The sequence below is a fragment of the Elephas maximus genome, chromosome 16 (genome assembly GCF_024166365.1).
Source record: "Elephas maximus indicus isolate mEleMax1 chromosome 16, mEleMax1 primary haplotype, whole genome shotgun sequence".
Classification (NCBI taxonomy): Eukaryota; Metazoa; Chordata; class Mammalia; order Proboscidea; family Elephantidae; genus Elephas; species Elephas maximus.
The window spans coordinates 10,222,651-10,242,511 of record NC_064834.1 but is presented as its reverse complement, the minus strand read 5'-3'; the positions used below and the strand labels follow the sequence as shown (position 1 = coordinate 10,242,511).

At 43.5% G+C, this 19,861-nt stretch overlaps 1 protein-coding gene across 12 annotated transcripts in view; it reads right to left on the bottom strand.

The window, feature by feature from the left end:
- The window catches only part of KCNMA1 (potassium calcium-activated channel subfamily M alpha 1), a 916,342-nt gene that overhangs the window by 191,163 nt on the left and 705,318 nt on the right, over positions 1-19,861 (bottom strand). For 6 of the 12 annotated variants that reach the window (XM_049856148.1, XM_049856139.1, XM_049856140.1 and 3 more), the window contains 3 exons: positions 19,462-19,548; positions 11,597-11,673; positions 776-946 (listed from right to left, as the gene is read on the bottom strand). In XM_049856148.1, the coding sequence (XP_049712105.1) occupies positions 776-946; positions 11,597-11,673; positions 19,462-19,548 (335 nt within the window). The remainder of the gene's footprint in view (positions 1-775; positions 947-11,596; positions 11,674-19,461; positions 19,549-19,861) is intronic. The other 6 variants (XM_049856149.1, XM_049856151.1, XM_049856150.1 and 3 more) reach the window with 1 other exon arrangement.

Below are 19,861 nucleotides of genomic sequence, written 5' to 3'. Positions count from 1 at the left end.
AATCATGGAAATTCACGGCTTACATTTTTTGTTTTTAGTCAGAATCACGATTGCTATAAGAAACCTTAGTTTAAAAAGAGGCTATATTTTTGGAAAAATAAAAAGATATTGATAGAAATATCCTTTGAATTAGTCATCTTTCTAAAGGGAAGATCTAAAATCCACCAGCCTATATAGACTGGCAAATTTAGAATACATTTTTTTTCCCCCGGAATATAGGGCAAAATCCAGCATTGGGGGAACAAGATAATAGGTTACAGGAACACAGTCAAATATATGCAAATACGTACCTGTAGCTAAATTCTGCTGTATTTTGGAAACAATCTAAGCTCGCTCTAGGCAATTTGATGTAGAGCTGGCTTGTTCTCTCTATATCCTTCCTCCCTTCAATCCAATCCAATTCATAGCCTTTCCCCAAATATTAAGATATACACTTCTATATATCTCTGTATTGATCTAATATTGGATATGCTGTGACACTAATTTCCATTTCCATTTATTTAAAAGAGAGAGAGAGAGACTATCACCAGACTGTCATATCCCAGTTCTGCACACAATTACAAGGAGCACAGTGAGTTAACAAAATCGGAAGGGGGGCCTTCCTCAGCATGGACACAGAAACACAGGCAGACAGGGCAACAGATCACCATGCAGGAGGTCACACTGGGAACAAACATCAGCCCAACAGACTCATGACACCACAGGCACAACACGAGACGGAGATGATACCGCAGACAGCACAGACACGGAACTGCGTGTGTCGCGTTAAACTTACAGGCACAGAAACTGGTGGAGCAATTAACAGAGACAGAAGAAAGTGGGAAGGCTCTCCCCAGGGCGTCCACGTTACCACGCACACGGCCTGACATGCATGAGCAGTCACGCTCAGAACGTCCGCAATCAAAACAACATGCCCGTCTCATTCTCTTGTAGATGGACATCTTGGCTAGAACCATGGGGTTGGATGGAAGGAGAGGAAGAGTGATTGTTAATGGCAAGGTTACATACAACAAGGCAGCTGAAAGGGAGCTGAAGGGATTTAACGCAGGTCTTAGTTCATGTTAACAGTCTTGACCCAGAAGAAAATGCAGAGTGATTGTTGATAACAGTTTGGTTGTACATCAAAAATGCAGTGAAAATATAAATTGCCTCTATAGTTCCCCAAGGCTGTTGCCTATTATTTTTCTCCCCTCGGTAAAGCAGGTAACTGCAGAAAAAGGGCATAGCTGATTACAATTAGGTTCTGGGAGGAGAAGGAAGAGCAAATTATAGACAGCAAAAAACATTAACAATACTTTTTTTCCCCAGGCATAATTAATACAGGAGGACAAAATAGAAACATGGCTAATCAATTAATTGCTTATTTGATACAATAATTTTTTTTCTTTTTTTTTTGCAAGATGCAAAAATGTCTCGTATGCAGGCATTCTAATTTCCATCCATTTCTGGGCATTAGGCAGAGCCTGGGACAAGCTTTCATCAAATTAGATGTGAAGCGATTACGTGTTAATATAGAATCTGAGGACGCCTCCGCTGAACTTCCCGAGAGTCAGCTTACATGATGCCTACAGGAATTTAAATTTACTCTTGACAGAACAAATACCGAAATGTGTCCATATAAGACATGCAGCTACTCAAGGCTAACGCTTCGTATTTGACATTAAAGGCAGCTCGCAAATAAGAAATCCCCAGAAGCAGATGAGATGTTGGTCTACTGGAATGCATTTAGCTACTCCTGGGTGCATTTTCTGCTTAAAGCTGAGACAATCTGAAAATCACATCTGCCTTTCCCTCCTCACCCACCAAAAATTCAGAAAGCCGTCGGGCTACTGGTGAGTCATAATTTTTTTTTTTCCTCATAATGAAAATCTTGGCCAGAATAGATCAGAAATTATAAAATGTAAAAGAGGAGATGAGATTGATACGAAATACTGAGATTTCCATGTAGTGCTGGTATCTCTTCTAGTGTTGTAGGTTGTGAGGATCCAGCCTGAGGCTAACCAGCGACAACTGTTTGCACATCACTGTGTTGTTTCCAAGGCCTTCGCCTTAACCCGTCAAGCCAATTTATATTTCAGTACAACAGAAGCTTTTGTACGTCATTTTGATGCTACAACCGGCAAACATGTTTGCTTATCACTTAGCATGAACCGACCTGCCTTTTGTTTTTCCACAGGGAGGGAGAAGAATTCATATTTCTTCCAAGCGTCACGGCCCTATAATGAGCCTGAAATGGAGAGGTGTTACTCCCTGGTCCACACCTTCCATTTGGGAAGCCTTTTCCCCTCTCTTTTTCTTTGTGGAGAATGGTTGCACTGTTACGTTAAAATACGGCTGGTGGTTTGGCCCTCTTTGAATGCTACAGTCACCAGGAAGAGGGGCTTAAATCTCTCCAATGGGTCAAGTCCTGTTCTAAGACCTTTACGACTCGTCATACAGTATATCTGTCAAGCAAGGGTAACGTTATGATTGTGAAAAACAGGCACTTGGGGAGATGAATGAGAGGTCTCTTCAGCAGCAACTCCATTCCTGTAACACTTGGCCCGCATCTTTCGCGACGTGTTCTGTTCTTTTCACATCCTAGCTAATCGGTGGTTTGGATCATGCATCCTCAGCCCTGTTCAGTGCGTGGGACACCGTTCCTCCAAGCTGAGCTTTTAACTCCTCCCCTCCCACCCCTACAAAGAGAGTTCTCCTACAGCATTCGAATCAGAGGAATTTAGAAGGCAGGCTGCGGTGTGATGGCACAAACGCCCAGGCAGCCCAAACCCACCGCAGTGGTGGAAGTCAAGAGAGGGGTGAAAAAAAAAAGTCTTCAACTGAAGGTCTGAAAATATTTCTTTTCAATGTACCCATATCTGGTATGCCACATGGAGACTGCTCCATGGCTTCCCTTTCTTAGTTTGACTAGGAACATTGATTTGTTATACACACAAAGCAGGGAAAGGAGGAGGATTTTTTGTTTCACTGCACATAAATTGTTTTGAGAAAAAATTTAATCAAATGCTGTAGCAGAAGAGAAGCCCATCGAACTCTGAAATGCTATGCTTCTTGTTAGCAACAGTCCCTGGTGTTCATTTCCATCCTGCCATTTTGGGTTCATATACAGTAACAGAATCTGACACATTTATGGGGAAAAAGAAAAGCTCTTTTATATATATAATATATATATACACATACATATATATAAAAAATATACATACATATATATACACACGTATATACATATATGTATACACATATATACACACGTAAACATACATATCATCTTTAAGGACAAGGGGAGGGTGATGGGGGCAGAATAACTATTCAACCTGTTTTGTCAGAGGCAAACCCATCATCATGGGCAGCTTAAACCTCCTACTTGCTAAGGGCTCAGGAGGAAACACAACCTCAAAGCAGTGCCTCTCAGGGACTGTTGGCAACTGTGGGCTGCTCTGGAGCCCATGCATTGTTTTAAAATGTCATCTCGTTAGCATGCAGGAGCAGGCTAAAACTGGTCACTGAAGCAGCAGAAAACTATCTGCAATAAGAAGATTCACTGTTAATTATAAGCAGTCACATTCCAAAGCAGCGTATGCATAAAAAGAACAACATGCTATTACTTGTCATTCCTTCCTAGTCGGTTTTACACTCACACCAAATACAATATAGAAATCTCAGAAGACAAACAAGCACCGCCACAGAAAATCAGCAAGAATGATCAATGAGAGGCCCAAAGACAAGACAGAAACAGGTAAAAATGATTGATTGCCCACACATTGACAAACCTGTCTGAATCACAATGGCTAGACCAAGGTGTTACCAAGCAGGGGGTGGCTCCCTTGTTCAACTCCTGGAAATAGTCCATTTTCGTTGACTCCCTGTCCAGGGTCTTGACCTATAATAAAATCTGGGTCCACTCTTTTAAATGTTAAGGCCAACTCTGACCTCAGTTCTGCAGGGTCCGTAGGACTTCAAAGATGTTTGTACCAGTCAGGCAGAACTTTCCTCCCGGGCATTATGACAAGTCTCGGGCAAGCTCTTTAACTGAAAACTGGTGAGAATGTGCCTCCCTGGTGGTAAATGTTCCAGAAGATGTAGGCACTCTGTGTGTAAAATCATACTCTTAAATTGTAAAATAAAATTGTATCAAAATGAGGCCACGGACCTCCCATGGGCACTACCACCCTTCTCTGTCAACTTTCTCTCTAGCTTCCTAATCCATCAGTTTTGTTTTAGTGAATCATGGATATTCTAAACCATTCATATTTTATTTCCTTTTGTCAGTGATTGTTTCCTTTTCTAGAATTGAGGTAGGTCAGAAGGTTAATTTCAGATATCCGCAAGTTAGGTTTCAAAGAGCAGCTTTGAAAGTTTCTGTATTCACTTAAAACAGAAGGAAGATTCTTTATCCCTCGTTCCTTTTGTGTTTCCTGTTTTTCTTTTTTATGTAGTCACCCAATGCTCCCTTCCCAAAGCCCAAGCCTCAGAAAAGGGAGTTTTCCGGGATTTCAATGGTAATAGATGGCAGTGGGTTTTTTTGGATTTAGGCAGTAGATCTATGAGGACATCTAGTGGACTCGTGTGGAAGAGCAGTTAGTAAACAGAGGACCTGAACTAGCAGGCCTCTCTCTCAATGATAGCAGAAGAGGACTTTGCTGTCCCTCAGAAGTGAAATGTGTGCGGAGTCCTTTCCATCTGACTGCGTCTCATGATTCATGGTGGATGTTTAGGGGCACTGGGGAAGAAGAGGGGAAAGGTCCTAGGAGATGGCCCTAGGATGGTCATACCCTTTTACAAGTATGGGCCAGAACAGAGCAGGGCCACTTCATCAATGGATGGCCAGGTCTCACCAAAACCCTGATGCAGCTTCCTCAGACAGGAAACAGACAAGAGTGTATATCGGGCAGGAGTGAATACTGTAGCTACTTGTCATTTTGTCCTAGAGTTCTTGGAAGCCTACGCTCAATTAATTGCACCCATAGGCAGACTTAACTCTAAGAAAGCAGAAATATAAGCCTTTGGGGATGTAGTTTTCTAGTTGGCCCACATCACAAGGTACTTGTTCTTGGACCAGTGCCGCATATTGAAAGAGGTTATGTGATTGCCAAGGATTAGACCTAGGGTCTCACCCCCTTCCAAGGAACTCTGTCCTAGCAGTTTTATAATTTGAGGAAAAGCTTTTTATATTCTTTCCTTCACCACAAGTAAGCGGATATTCATCCAGTAATTCCATTTTGACTTCCTAGTACTATTTATAGAGACAAAATAAACATATTTCTCTAATGGACATCATCAAACTCTGTTTACTCTTGAGTGTTTAAACATGTACTATTTCTCAGCACTACTCTGGGACAACTTTTCCTACATTTTCAAAGGTGGTGATCATGGAAAGAAAACCTGTAGAGAAGTGGCTGCTCCGGACTCAAGTTACTACACTTTCCTTGAATCAAACTGACAGTCAGCTGTCAAACTCAGGTTCTCTGCTGGTTAGCCCTTCCAACACAACCTGGAACGGAGGACAGAGTTGGATTCTATCCTGTCCTTGGCTCCATCTGCTTCCTACATCACCAACCAAATTGTTCAGCCAATTTCTAATTGCAGAATCTTAATCTCCAGGGTAGACTGGAAGGGGCAGGAAAAGCAGAACTTGACGGAGAGGCTCAGGTGGAGTTTTCCAACTGTTGGAGAAAAATATTTTAGGTTTCAAACAGAGCAAACGTGAGGGAAGACTGGTGTGGGAGGAGAAAAATTATGCCATTCTGTCAACAGACACTTTTCAGTTTGGAGCCTCACATTTAAAATCCATCCAATGGAGGAAGGATTATTTCCAAGCATGAATCCTGGAGCTGGTCTTAATACCTAGGCAGCAACTAAAATTATAAATAAAAATATTCATGCAGGAAAAAGTCCACTAAGGTTTAAGGTCAAGGCATTTGTTTGATGTGACACTGGGAATCAGGTAATGTTCTTTCAAGTCCTATAAATTAGGAATGATGTCTTCACTTAGCAAAATTCCTCCCATTAGCTTCTAGAGGGAGAAGAATGGTCTTCCAGGTGGTTTTCCAAGAACAGAAAGAGGGAAAAGGAAAAGCTAGTTAATGTCAGCAGCACAGAGCACACACAGCAAGTAGATTCTGCCTGCAACAACCATATTGTGGCTGAGGAAGGCAGAGGGGTTTGGCACTAGAGATGTTTGCTGATTGACATCACGCTTCCCGTCCAATTTTGAAAGAATCATGAGATATAGTAGGCAGGTCTTCAGGTATGAAAGTGGCTCATGCCCTCAAGGCATCCTTAGAGGTATTCTGTAGATGAAGGGAGCCACAGAGTCCATTTTGGCAGAACTGTATGCTGAACTGAAGGTCACCATTTTATTTTGGTTTTACTCTGAGCTTCCACACCATATGCCCTCCAAACTCTGAAGACTAGCCCAAACCAGATGGCTGACTTGCCTCTTCTGCTGCAAAGGAATATGAGTGGACTGAGTACTGAAACATCTTCTCCAATTCCCCAGCCACAAGACTGGACTGGTCAGCAGGTTGGGTCTTGTTTTCTATGAGTCTCATGTATTTGAATAAAGCCCTTCTGCCTATTGTGGGTGGCAGTGAAATCAGCACTGCTCCAAGTCACCTGCAGAAATACTGGCCATAAATGCTCTTTCTCCTCAATTGTCAATCTTGTTGAGTGAGAGAGGGTTCTACTTTTTTGAGTAACAAAGTCAGGGGCTCAGAGACTTGAATTTACTTGTTCAGACTTCTACATAGTTCATTAATGAGACGGAATGTTCTCCTTGAGCCATCTTTTCAGCTTTGAATAAGTAAACATACCTTCCAAGATGCCTGACTCACACCCATAGAGGAACTGGGTATATCCTAATGGGTATTTATGAAAAGAGATATTTTGTCTTAGAGCAAGGGAACTTCATAGACTGTAGGAAGTAATTACCACTGTGGAAATACTTGTCTCCAGTAAAGCAGTTTAGGTACTTACGTTCCCAAAGTTGGGTATACGATTCATTCTCTACCAAGCACTTTCTTGAATAGAGAGGCATATATTCCATAATAATACATCACCTTCTCTATAAAATGTCTCTATATTTATATATAAAAATGAACATTTTTACATATAAAGTACAGGTACATATCATATATACATACATCACAACATATGAATATATATGTAGCATCTTTCCTTCAAGATACGGATTCAAGCTCAATAGCAGAGGAGATCAAGTATAATTTATCAAAGGCAAGCATGACCATGACCTCCAACTGACCAAGCATCTAGAGCTATAGTGGTAATTACCTCAGCCTAATCAGTGTCCCCTAAAAGCCTGGAGACAAGTCCTTCAAGAGAAACACTGTTGTCAAGGTCTTATTTTCAAAAGGGAAAATAAGACAGAGCCAGAAGCTGGCAAGAGGCTGGGGGAAGGGAGCGGCATAGATGAACAGAGAGAGGTTTCTGTACCACACTCTCTAGCTCCAGGCTACTTCGTGGACGGTGTTGAAGGATGAGGAAGTCAGGGGCATGATGTCACTGCTACATGCAACATAAATACCAAAAGAAAAAGAAACTGAAATTGTATGGAAAATAAAAGGAGTATCTCTTCTAGAGAAAGACAGGGAGAACTGGACTTCGGGCTGCTGGCAACCCATTTTACTCACAATATATCACTACCAGTGTGCAGTTAAAATAGAGTGGGGGCCGTATTCCAAGGCAGCAAAGAGAAAAAATAAATCAAGAATATGTCAATGATTAGAAGTTAAAGAAAATCCCTTCAAACACATTAATTTAGACATGACTTGTCCCCTAGGGGTCTACCCTTTGGCAAACTTATGGAGGCTGGGGGAAAAATATAAATTAGATCAGGTTTGTTACACGGAAAAGAACATGGGCAAGTAGTAGGGTGTAAGAGCTTGCTCCTTGGTCAGACAGCTGAATTTTACTTTCTTCTTTGATGCAGAGCTATGAAGAAATGGAAAGAAACGCAATGTTAAACTCTACCACCACAGAATTTTCAGAAACGTGCACATGGAACGTCCACACTCGATATTTCCCTGGATAATAAGACATGAAACGTTTAAGGTTATTGAATGAAAGTGAACAGGAGGGGGGAGGAAAAAGTTAGAAGCCGGAGAGTTGGGTTGGGGGAGGAGGGTTAGGAAGCCTTGGCTCAAGTCCAGTGACTGGCATTTGCCTGCCCTCATGGAGATGCATCATTCCAGAGTGACTATTCATACCTCACCTACCTAACAGGCTTGGGCCAATGGCCATGTGGATCAGCTCCCCTTTTAGACTTGGAAAGGGCACCAGGCAATGTGTGTTCAAAGGAATGGGAGCCACCAAAGCACTGGCAACACTCCCACCTTTATGTGACCAGACTAGCTGCCAATGACGAAGGACCTTCTACTTCAAGTTTCTCTGCCACCAAAACACATCTTCCCCAGTTTCCTCACTTGCCTGGCCTACATGGGGAGGTTTATTTTCCATAATCTGCTTTATTCTAACTACCACTCCCCACCCACATCTGCATTCTGCCCCCCATAACACATGCTGCCATTGTTTTTAATGAGGAAAAACATTATTTGGACAACTCTGATTGTTATCAAATGTTAATAAAGAGGGACAGCTGAGCCCCTCTTAATGGAAGAGTCCAAGAGGGAGGGTCCAGAGAGAAGGGAGAGAGACCCTTCAAATGGGCTTGGCTTTATCAAGGCAGCTCTTTTGCAGCAATCATGCCTGATGGAATATCAAATGCTTCACTAGTTAAACCAACTTTCAGGGAAATGAAGAGAAGAAAATTATTTCAAACAATTATGTGCCTCTCTCTCTCTGAGGAAGCCAAGGCAGCTGCTGTTTCCTTGCTTGGAACCAAGGTGGGGAAATATGTGAGAGGCCACATCCTTATTTCTAGGAACTTCAAAAATGGTCTTCTGTGCTCTACTGTGTTAAAAAGGGACACTGCAGTATGAGAGCAAGAGTCTAGGAAACCCTCGCTTCATCCTTCTGCTTCCGCTTTTGCCAGATAGAGTCTTTCTCTATCCAGTCACCAGGGAAATTTTTTGAAAATAAGAATCGATGCCATTTCCTTGCTTAAAACCTTCCAGTGGCTTCCTGCACAGGACTAAATCCCAAGCTTCTCACGATGGCTTTGTTAGTGGTGGTGGTTGCCATCAAGTGGATTCTGACTCATGACGATCTCTTGTGTGTCAGAGCAGAACTGCTCTGTCGTAGGGTTTTCAAGGCTGTGACTTTCAGAAGGAGATCGCCAGACCTGTTTTCCAAGGCAACTCTGGGTGGGTCTGCACCACCCAGGAATTCCCACCATGGCCTGCACGACCCTATAGGATGTGGCCCTTACCTTCCTCTTGGATCTCTTCTCCTATTACTCTCTTCCCCGAATCCTGTCAGGCCCACTGGTCTTCCTTCTGTCCCTGGAACACGGAAAACTCATGCCTGCTTCTTGGCCTTTGTCCTTGCTCTTGTCTTTACCTAGATTGGGTCTCAGCTTCAATGTTATCTCCTGTAGAGGCCTCCCTGACCTTCCTAGCTAAAGGAGGATGCCTAAGAGGTTTCCCAAACCCTTGGCTTCTCTCTTCCACTGCCTGTTTCATTTTCTTCCTTGCACTTATCTCTGTCTGGATTTATTTGTTTATATGATTATAGTTTGTCTCCATTCACTAGGGTGAAAACTCCAGGAGGGCAGGGCTTTGTCTTGTTCACTACTCTACCAAGAATAATGCCTTGAACCAAGAAGGCACTCAATCAATGCAGTTGGTTAATCAATAAGTGAATCACAACCTTGCCATTTCATTGATACTCCAGTGGGACCAGGTTCCTAGCAATTGTCCTGTCCTGGATTACTGGCCTCAACACTCTTCTGCATTTTCCACCCTCTTTTCTCACCCTCTCTTGTTTACCTCCGCCCTTCTGATGGAAATGGCCCAGGAGACGACTGGTCAGCAGAGCTGTGCGTGGAGGTACTGTATTCAAAACCCACAGGGCAGAGGATTGGATGGGGAGTGGGATTTGTTCTGTGCCTTATACTCTCCTGGATGCGTTTCCTGGTTGGTTATCAGAGCCAAAGAATTCCTAGGCACAAATAGTTAGAGGCTCTTATTCTAAGACATCGATAAATACTAATCTTGTAAGACAATAGGGTTGAGGAGGGGCATCAGTAGGGAGGAGGTAGCCGAAAGTATGCCTGCGCTGCCCCAAACTTCGGAACCAGCCTGCAGGGATTCCTAGAGAAGCTGCTTTACACCAGGAGCCTCCCCATGGGTGTTTTCCCCAGAGACTGTCTTCTCTGATGCTCCACCAGAGGGACGGTTCTATCCCGCTGTGTTTTCACTCACTGTCCTCCCGTGTGAGTGTGGTGGCAAGGGTCCTTGCCTTCTCAGCATGACCCAGGAATGCTGCTTGCCCTGTCTGGTTCTGCTTGTGAAAAATATTTTAGGGAGTGATCTTTCATAACTGCATTCTTACTCATCAGACCCAAGATGACCTATCCTGCAAAAGATTACCCTTCTGCCACACAAAAAAAAACCCAAAAACCAAAAACCAAAAAACCAAGATTGGGACCCTCAAAGCACAGCATCAAGGGAGGCCTTTGGACTAGCTTGGGTCCCTAGCTGCTGGCTGTATGAACCTTAGCAATCTCATCTGCTCACTAAACCTATAGCCTTAGTTTTCTCTTTTGTAAAATGGGATTAATAACAGCCCCTGCTAATTATACCGGGTTATGGTGAATATCAAAGCAAATAATGATCATAAAGACCATTTAAAACACTAAATCACCATAGGAAGAAAGGTATCATTTTTATTGTTTTCAGTTAAGCAACGTAGCATAGTGACTGCAAAAGGCCTGGCCTTCCCAAGGCAAAGTCCACTGTCACCCGCTGGAACTCACAATCCAATATTCCTCCCTTAGCATATCCTTCTCAAGAATCTCCATTGCATGTTGTTTTGGAAGGGCCTTAACACAGATATGCCAGAATCTACCAAGCACAATCTAGCCTACCTCAAAGAGCAATGGGCCTGAGGTTGGTCACTGGGACAATGACAAGTGAAGTCCATTGTCAATGGAAACTTTCTTTCCTGGGGCCAGTCTAAGGGTATTACAATTGAAAACTCTGGTCTTTGGTACTAAAACCTGTAGGAATCCCAGTAAAAAGAGAGTCAACTCCCATTCGGGAGAATGAGTCCTTAGGCTCAGATTTCCCCTTAGTGTGGACATCTTTAGGTATGGTGGCCCCCCATCCACTGAAAATCGCTCTACAAAAACCACCCCTCCTACATGGCCTTAGCCTTCCTCCTTTTTATACATCATCCTTGACTATATTAGACTGGACACATGTGTGTAGGCTTTGGAGTCAAGGCGTGGGGATCAGGCCTGCGGTTCACTCCCAGGTGTTGGGGTGGTGATTTTTCATCCTAAGTGCTAATAAAGCGAGGACAGGGATTTATTTCATGTCTCCTTAAACTGCTGGTGAAACATAAACATATTCAAGAAAACTCTTGATGTTTAGTGTTTCTCAAATAGGAAAGGGAGAAGGAAAGTGAATTTGGGGACTAGAGAGAGGGAGGAAAGGGGGAAAGAATTACTACTTACGACGTTTGCAGCCGCATTTTTTTATTCTTTTGGGATCTGTGATGTCATCGTGACAGGCCTTGCAGTAAAAAAACGCCCTGGAGAAAGAGAATGGAAAAACTGACACATTTCCTAATCCACCCAAATGAAATGAGTACCACATTTCCTCCACTATGGTGCCAAATTAATGAAACATGCCAGCACTAATTTCCTTTAATCTTTTGAAAGGTTTAGACGTTTACAGACGGAAATGTTTGTTGTGAGACCATTTATTTCAAACACAGGCCTCTGCCATTTGACTTAGTGCTTCTTTTAATAAACTTGCCTTTGAAAAGGAACTGGGGTAAAGTTTGCTGATGTGACACGCGGGGTCTGCTCACATATCTTTCCAAGTTGAGAACACCTTCCAATGCTGCTCGCGGGAACACATGGGGATCAGCCCAGGGCACCTGGGGAGGGGGTATACACCTCCCACCTTGGAAATCCCCAGAGTCTGGTCAAATATGTATTAAAAGGGGTGGGGACTGGCATAAGTATGACATTCCTCAGTCAAATAAAAATATTAGCCGTGCCACTGTGAAAGTGCCTTTTCTTGTCAGCCAGTGTGAGAAATTATTGAGGAGGAAGATGGGGAAGGAAAAGCCAAAGGGATGAGTCAAGTAGTTGCTCTGTCTAACTCCCTCTGGGATTTCACAGCCCAGATGAAATGGCTCCAGTGCTGCTGGCTGGACCAACTCCCACACTATTCAGGCCCGAAAAAATGTAGCCAATGAAGATTTTCTTCACATTATACACCAAATGCTGAGCTGACCACTTAAATGGTGTTGGGCAGGGGTTCTTGAGGTGGGGTGGGTAGAAGAGACCTGGAATAGGCAATTACCACGAAAATCACCTAGTCTGCCTTAGCGCGTCTCATAATGTGATAACCAAGTGTGCTGGCTGTGTTAGAGACAGACTCTGAATGAGACAAACGAAGATCAGAAGAACGGCACTGGACGACTGAGCTGGTCCATGGGAACCACCTTGCAATCTTCTGGATACAAGAACTAACAAATCCCTGGCTTGGCACCTTTACCACTCACAACGTGAACAGGATTGCCAGAAATAAACATGGTCTTTCCTTAACCAGTGACTACAGAAATAAACATAACCCTTGACCATTATATTCCTAGGTGTTCCTTTTTATGTTTTTCATGGGACTTGAATTTATGATTGGCACTGGTTGTAAACCAATATTAAGACTTCTGAATCCCAGCCCAATGTTCTTTCCACCATAGCAACTCCTCCACTTTTTCTTAAAATGGCAGCTGTCCTTCATGTTGCAAAAAAACAAAGGTAGCTGGAGTACTAATGTGGCTAAGAAATAATCCGATGGTAACCTGCCTTGAAAGGGGAAGGACTGGAAGGGAGAAAGCATTAAAGTTCAGGGCAGGAATTTTGCTTCCACTTCCTTTGGTTTTTATGTAATAATAATAATGGTAACATTAATAACAGCTAACACTTGTTTTTTTTAACACTTAAAGAGTACACGTTGCAGGCTCTATAGTTTAGAAGGATTAACTTATTTGATCCTCAAACGACCCTTTGAAAGAGGTATGACTATTACTGGTGCTTTACAGATAAGAAAACTGAAACACAGGTTAAGTGACTTGCCCAAGGTCACACAACTAAGAGCCCACATTCAAATCCATGTATGGTTAAGAGCTCAGCTGTTAAACAAAATGTCAGAGGTTTGGACCCACCAGCCGCTCCAGGGGAGAAAAGACCTGGCAATATGATCCAGTAAATATTAAGCCTAGGAAACACTGTGGGGCAGTTCTACTCTGTCCTATAGGGTTGCTATGAGTCGAAATCGACTTGAAGGTACACAACAACAGTCTGGCACCATAGCCTAAGATCTTAAACACACCTATACTAAACAGATGACGTGTCTGAATTGACTGTTGAAAGTACAATTACAGCATCTATTAAACCTTGATTCTTACAGTGAAACCCTCACAGGGCCCAGACAGGAAGGTTAGTGAGTGAAATAGGCTGAAGAGGCTATGGGGACGTAGAGACGCATCCCCCAGTTGGAGGGGGCTGGATATCTGAGCTCTCATTTTTGCTGAGGGGCACTTCCTTTCTCTCCCACTGCTCTCTGCCCCTGTCACGTGCACCTGACAAAGCCCTACCTTCCTGCACACCTGCATCGGAGCAGTTGAGTTTGCTAGAGAAAGGAAACACACTTTAAATTCATAGCCACAGATTTTGGGGGCCTTTGTCCACCCTCCCCTGACCCTATTCTACTCTCCTAGTGCTTGCTTTCCCACTGTCCAAAGCAACTATTTCCTGCAACCCCCTCCTGCTTCAACCTCCCCTGCCCTAGCTGCTCACCCTACTCCTTCCACAAGCAGCCTCACTTATCAGCAAGAAACCAGAGGCACTTGCACAGGGCCCCCTCACAGTCCTGGCGAAGTCCACTCACTGCCTGCCTCTGCACAGATCCTCCTGTCCACCGCCCATTCCTCTGGATGAAGTGTCCCTGGGCCATTAAGGCCCTCCCTCTACTTGCGCTTTACACCCTCTCCCTCTGGGCCACTCCAGGCTGTGCTTCTGTAGCACCACCCCCTCTGCTGCATCACCCGTGTCTCCTCTCTGACTCACCCACCAGCATGCACACATGCGCTGTTTCCCACCTTGAAAGAAGCTGCTGCCTCTCCTGACTGAACAGCCCCCACATCCTGCAATCACCACTCCTTTTCCTCTTGACATTTCTAGAAAGAGCTCTAGCTATTGTTGCTGCCTCTGTTTCCCCAACTCCCATGTGTCCCCACCCCCAATGGTCAGCTTCAATCTGCATCACTCCTCTTGCTGAGACTCCTCTGGCCAAGGCCACCAAGGACCTCAATATCCTCAAATCCAATATTTATCCTCCATCCCTCCTTGACTTCACCTCTCAATCAGACAGAAGTGGCTTCTTAAAAAATGTTTTTTTTTTTGAGAACTTTATGATATAAGTCTCTCTTGTTTTTTCTCCTATCCCTTCCTACCTGTTCCTTCTCAATTTTCTTTGCTGGCTCTCCGTCTTGATCTCAATAAATGTTGGAATGTCCCACAGCACTGCCCTGGTCTCCCTCTGCCTTCCTTCCACACACTCCTTTCAGGGACCTGATTTAGCCTCACAGCTTTAGATGCCTTGTTCATGCCACTGACCCTGTAACTCAGTCTCTCCTTGACCCTCCAGCTTTGGGTCCTGTAAGGCTGGTCTTTATGGTTCCTGTGTCCTCTGGTTTCCTGTCATGCCTGGCCAATGGAGGAGTCAGCGGGAGATGAAGGGTGGGAATAGATGGATTCCTGGTATTTATTCCTTGGCTCCTTCCTGTCAGGTCATAAAATGGCAGCAGCAATGTTTCTCTACTGAAGGCCCCAACTCCTGCCAGGTGGGCTTTCACTACAATGTCTCTCTCCAGGTTATTCTAAACATTTTGTCCCTCTCCCTTGCAGGTCTAGGGCCGACAGTGGCTCCCCTGTTGCTAGCTCTGGGGGCTTTGCCATCCCTTGCTGATTTTCTTTAACCCTGCCCACAACTTTATGCAATCCCTTCATAAAATTCTTCCCCTTCCCCCGTGTAAGTGTGCCTCTGTTTCTTGCCAGAACCCTCATTGATACCACACTCAAATTTATATCTCCAATCCTCACCTCTTTCCCCCTAACTCCAGACTTTCATATCCAATTGCATTTTTGACATCTCCATGTGTATGTTTGGTACATAGCTCTTACTTAACACAGCCCAAACAGAATTCTTGACTTCCGACCCCCAAAACTTGTTTCTACTCCAGTTTTCCTCATCTCAGTAAGCTGGATCCATCATCTACTCAATGGCTTAAGCCCCAAATCTAGGCTTTAGCCTTGATTCCTCTCCCGCCTGCACCTAACACTTCTTATATCCAGTTCATCAATGGGTCCTGTGGACTCTCCAAAATATATTCTGCATTGGTCCTATTTCTCTCCACCTAGACTTACCAGGCTACCTCAAGTTGCCATCATTTGTCACCTCAACTATGAACAGCCTGCACGTCTCTTGGCCTCCTCACCGACTCCATTACATCCCATTCTCTACAACACAGCTGGAGAAGTGCTTTAATAATAGAAATTGGACCTCATCATCCCCAGCTTAAAACCATCAACAACTACGGTTTTGTAATAAAATTGCAACCTCTTCATAAAGTCCTGCAGAAACTGGCCCTGCCCCTCTCTCCAACTTCATCTCGCTTCCCTCATCGACCCTACCCCAGCCATACTTTCCTTCTTTGGTGTCTTGCCCCACCAAACTTGTTCCCACTGTGAAACACTCTCCCTAGATGTCCCCTCTTCCCTTCTGATCTTTGCATGGTGGATTTTTTTCTCATCATCTCCATCTCTACTTAAATGTCGCCTGCTCAGAGCAGCCTCCATTTACACTCAGTCTAAATCAGTGATATAATTGCATTAATTCTTTGCACCATCCATAAGCAAAACTGTAATTTGATTCTCCCTAGAACATGAGCCCCACAAGAGCAGGGACTTCTGTCCCTTGTTCACCATTGCACTCCCAGACCCTAGAATAGAGCCTCCTAGTGAAAGAGCCCTGGTGGCGCAAATGGATAAGCACTCGGCTGTGAACCAAAATGTTAGTGGTATGAACCTACCTAGCAGTTCCAAGGGAGAAAGACCTGGCAATCTACCTCCATAAACATTACAGTGAAGAAAACTCTATGGGGCAGTTCTACTCTGTCACATGGGGCCTATATGAGTTGAAATTGACTCGATGGCACCTAACAACAACAACCGTGAGTGATGTACAGACATTCACTGAATGAATGAGTATGAGAATGCTACCCAGAATTGCTTGATCTGCCAATTTTTCAGGAGAAACCAGGAATAAGAATTTTTATATAAAAGCTCATGATTTTTATCATCTTGGCAACTAGTTCATTTACTTTTTAATTGTGGGTCAAAAGAATCCTGTCTGCAAGCCCAATTTAGTCTGTGAGCCACCAGTTTGTGGCTCCTATATTAAAGATTATATTCCAAGGCTATTTAAAAAGGGAAACGTTTAGTGGCAGGAGATAAAGGACAAGTGTCTGAAAGTCCACCCCAAAATGGCCTTTTTAAAGCTGGAATTGTGGCTTCAGCCCACTTTTCCTAAAACATTGTATCTGAGAGTCCCTATGAGCTAGAATCCTTTAACTTCTTTTGCTGCTTTCTTTGCAGCGGAGGGTGCAAACTCAATTCTAGATCATCATAAACTACTTTTCCATTTTTACAAAATTGTTTAGTTTCATTCAAATCTCCAATGTCCTTTCTGTGGTTTTCTGCAGTCTTCATCTCTTTGAAATCCCCTAACTGACAGCATTAGCCCTGACACACCACACACCACGGAAAATTACAGGCTGGTGTTGTAGCTGATTGTGTCAGCATGTATTTGTGAATACCATAAAGCACTGAAATGAGACATGCTGCACTCCCTAATACAGGAGGTAATTTGTTTTTTGGACTGCCTGGTATTTGTGACATTCATTAGTGAGAGATGCAATAGGAAATAGAATTACACAAATGGGAGCTTCGTGTTATATTTGCTATCTGGGAGGTACACGTGATATATGGGGCCGCCAAGCTTCCCAGCCTCCCGTGCTTGGTGCTGAGACGCTGCTTCGCTGCTTCTAGCTTTTGTGTGTCTCATGGTTGGGAAGTGAGTACAACCTTCCCTCCCAGAAGATCCGGGGTGGGAGGTCAGCCCTCTCCCCACCACTGCCCTCTCTCAAGTCAACCCAGGTCTCGAGGTAGAAGAGAGAGGTTCCAGGCCTGGACAGGGAGGTGTTCTTCCCCCACAACCAAATAACAGCAGTCTTTTCCCAATTTGCAGAAATAAAAGCTATTAGCTCATTTTTAAGGGTTTTTTTCTCTTCTTCCTCGCCATGTCTCCCCCCGCCCCCCCCCCCCCAAAAAAAACTTTTGTAACTGGAATGGTGAGTTTGCTCGAGTAGGTGAGGAGGGAGAAAATAATCAGCATCAGTTGTCAAACATCATAGTTTTGCGATCAGCTTGTCGGGCTCACCTCCTGGCAAGTCATTACGAGCACAAGCTCTGGAACTGGACTGTGGGATTCAGCTCTGGCCTAACCACTCACGACAGTGTGACTTTGGGCAAGTGAGTTAACTGATCTGTGCCTTGATCTCCTCATATGTAAAATAGGGATACTAACGCTACCTGACTTATAAGGTTATTGTGAGGATTCAATGAGTTAATAAACATGGAGTGCCGAGGACTTAGAACAAAGAGTCCTGGTCAAGCAGTGGTTAAGCTGGAGGCTGCTAACCATGAAAGGTCAGCGACTCTGCAGGAGAAAAGACCTGGAGATCTGCCTCCATAAAGATCACAGCCTAGGAAATGTTACTGGACAGTTCTACTCTGTCACATAGGGTCTCCAGGAGTCAGAATTGACTCGATGGCACACAACAACAGGACGTAGAAGAATACCAGCACATACTAAATGCTGCATAAGAGTTTGGTGCCATTATTAAATTTGGTAGGAAGATTGTGAGTTTTAGAAAAGGAAAGATCAGTTCTGATAAGGCTCTGCCACTGGATTATGCGCTGTGTGGCTTTGGGCAAATTATTCATCTCAATTTTACAAGTAAGGACCCCAAAGCCCTGTTTTAGAAGACTTACCTCACAGGCTTATTTTGAGGAGCAACAACAAAGCACATAGAACACCTAACCCGGTGCCTGACTTTGAGTAGGAACTCATTAAGTGAAGACAATAGGCTTATGTAATTAACCACAGGTAGTAGCTGACTTCCGGTGTATCTGAGTTATGATGAACCGCGCTTATGGCCATCTGGTTTTTTGGGTTTTTTTTGTACGTCTTATCGTTAGCAATATGTATTACATACAATGTTGCAGCGTGTAATTTTCTGATGGTATCATTCTCATGCCAATCCCCAAAGACAAATAAAGATCAGGCTCATAAAGTACTGATGATAAAAGACAATAATTATGAAAACAAAAAAATAAATAAATAAATGAGGTATTCCACTTAAGACAGAGTCGTTGGAACGGAACCCCTTCATAAATTGGGGACTACCTGTATAAACCTTTACAATTAAGAATTTATTTAACACTATTGTTGAGCTAAGTGGCCTATATAACCATTTGAGTAACGTTTTTGCTGATAAGTTTTTCCCCAGGTTCCATGGCGTTCTGCAAGGATTCCTATAGTTTTCTAGGCTGTCTAAACAGGTTTAAGGATACTAACAAAGTATCATAAAACACTGTGGCCAGTGGGATCTTGGGATATATCTATAGAGGCATAACCTGACAACTTCAGCCACTCACCAAGAAGGCCACAAGTAGAAATATAGCCAGTTTAGTACTTTGACTGAAATTAATCCGAGCCTTTTGAAAATCCATTTGGGTTAATCTGGCACTTAAAGTAGAAAACAGGTAATTTTTGAGGAAATTTGCCCAGATAACACTAAATAAAGAGCACTAAGCAAGGAGCCAGTTGACTATGTTATGTTGTTCTGTCTCATCAAGAATCAGGATGGCCACAGGAGCCTCCACGCCTGCTCTCTGGGGCTCAGTTTTTTCACACATAACACAAAGGAGCAGATAACCAGGCCCTCCTAGTTCTAAAATTTTATGATTCCAATTCAGAGATGTGGAATTGATTGTGTGGAAAAAAAAAGTGCATGGAAGCATAATACCTTTTTCCTAAGACTTGGCACCATTTGATGCCCAGAGACATGTTAAGAAGTGTGAGAGTGGGCAGCCTGCACATATGGAAACAAGTCCCCCTCGTTGGGTCAAGATGTTTCTGACTGGACAAGAGAGGAAAGCAGGTGAAAATAAGTAAGTCTTACCTTTTAACTTCTTTGGCATCACTTGCGATGAAAAATCCTAAAGTACCTTCTTGGATCTTAAGGTGGTTTCCAGGATTAATTAATATACTGCTCGGTGAACAAAAACAAACAAGGAAGACACATTTGTGAGATCATATTTTGACTGAAACCGTGAAGGGTATACTTTTTTTTTTTTTTTAATAGGGGGCCCACTAGTCTAATGCTATTCCCAAGGATTTTGTTCAGAGCTTGATGTTCCCCGTCCCACCCATTTAAATAGATAAAGCCATCATTAAGTTCTACTGATTGATTCTCAAGTTAGCATACTCCCAGTTGAGGAAACTGAAGCAAATCTAGGTTTTAGGGCCCAGGTTTGTACAATGGGACAATCTGGCGACCATCAAAGGCATCTGACTTGAAG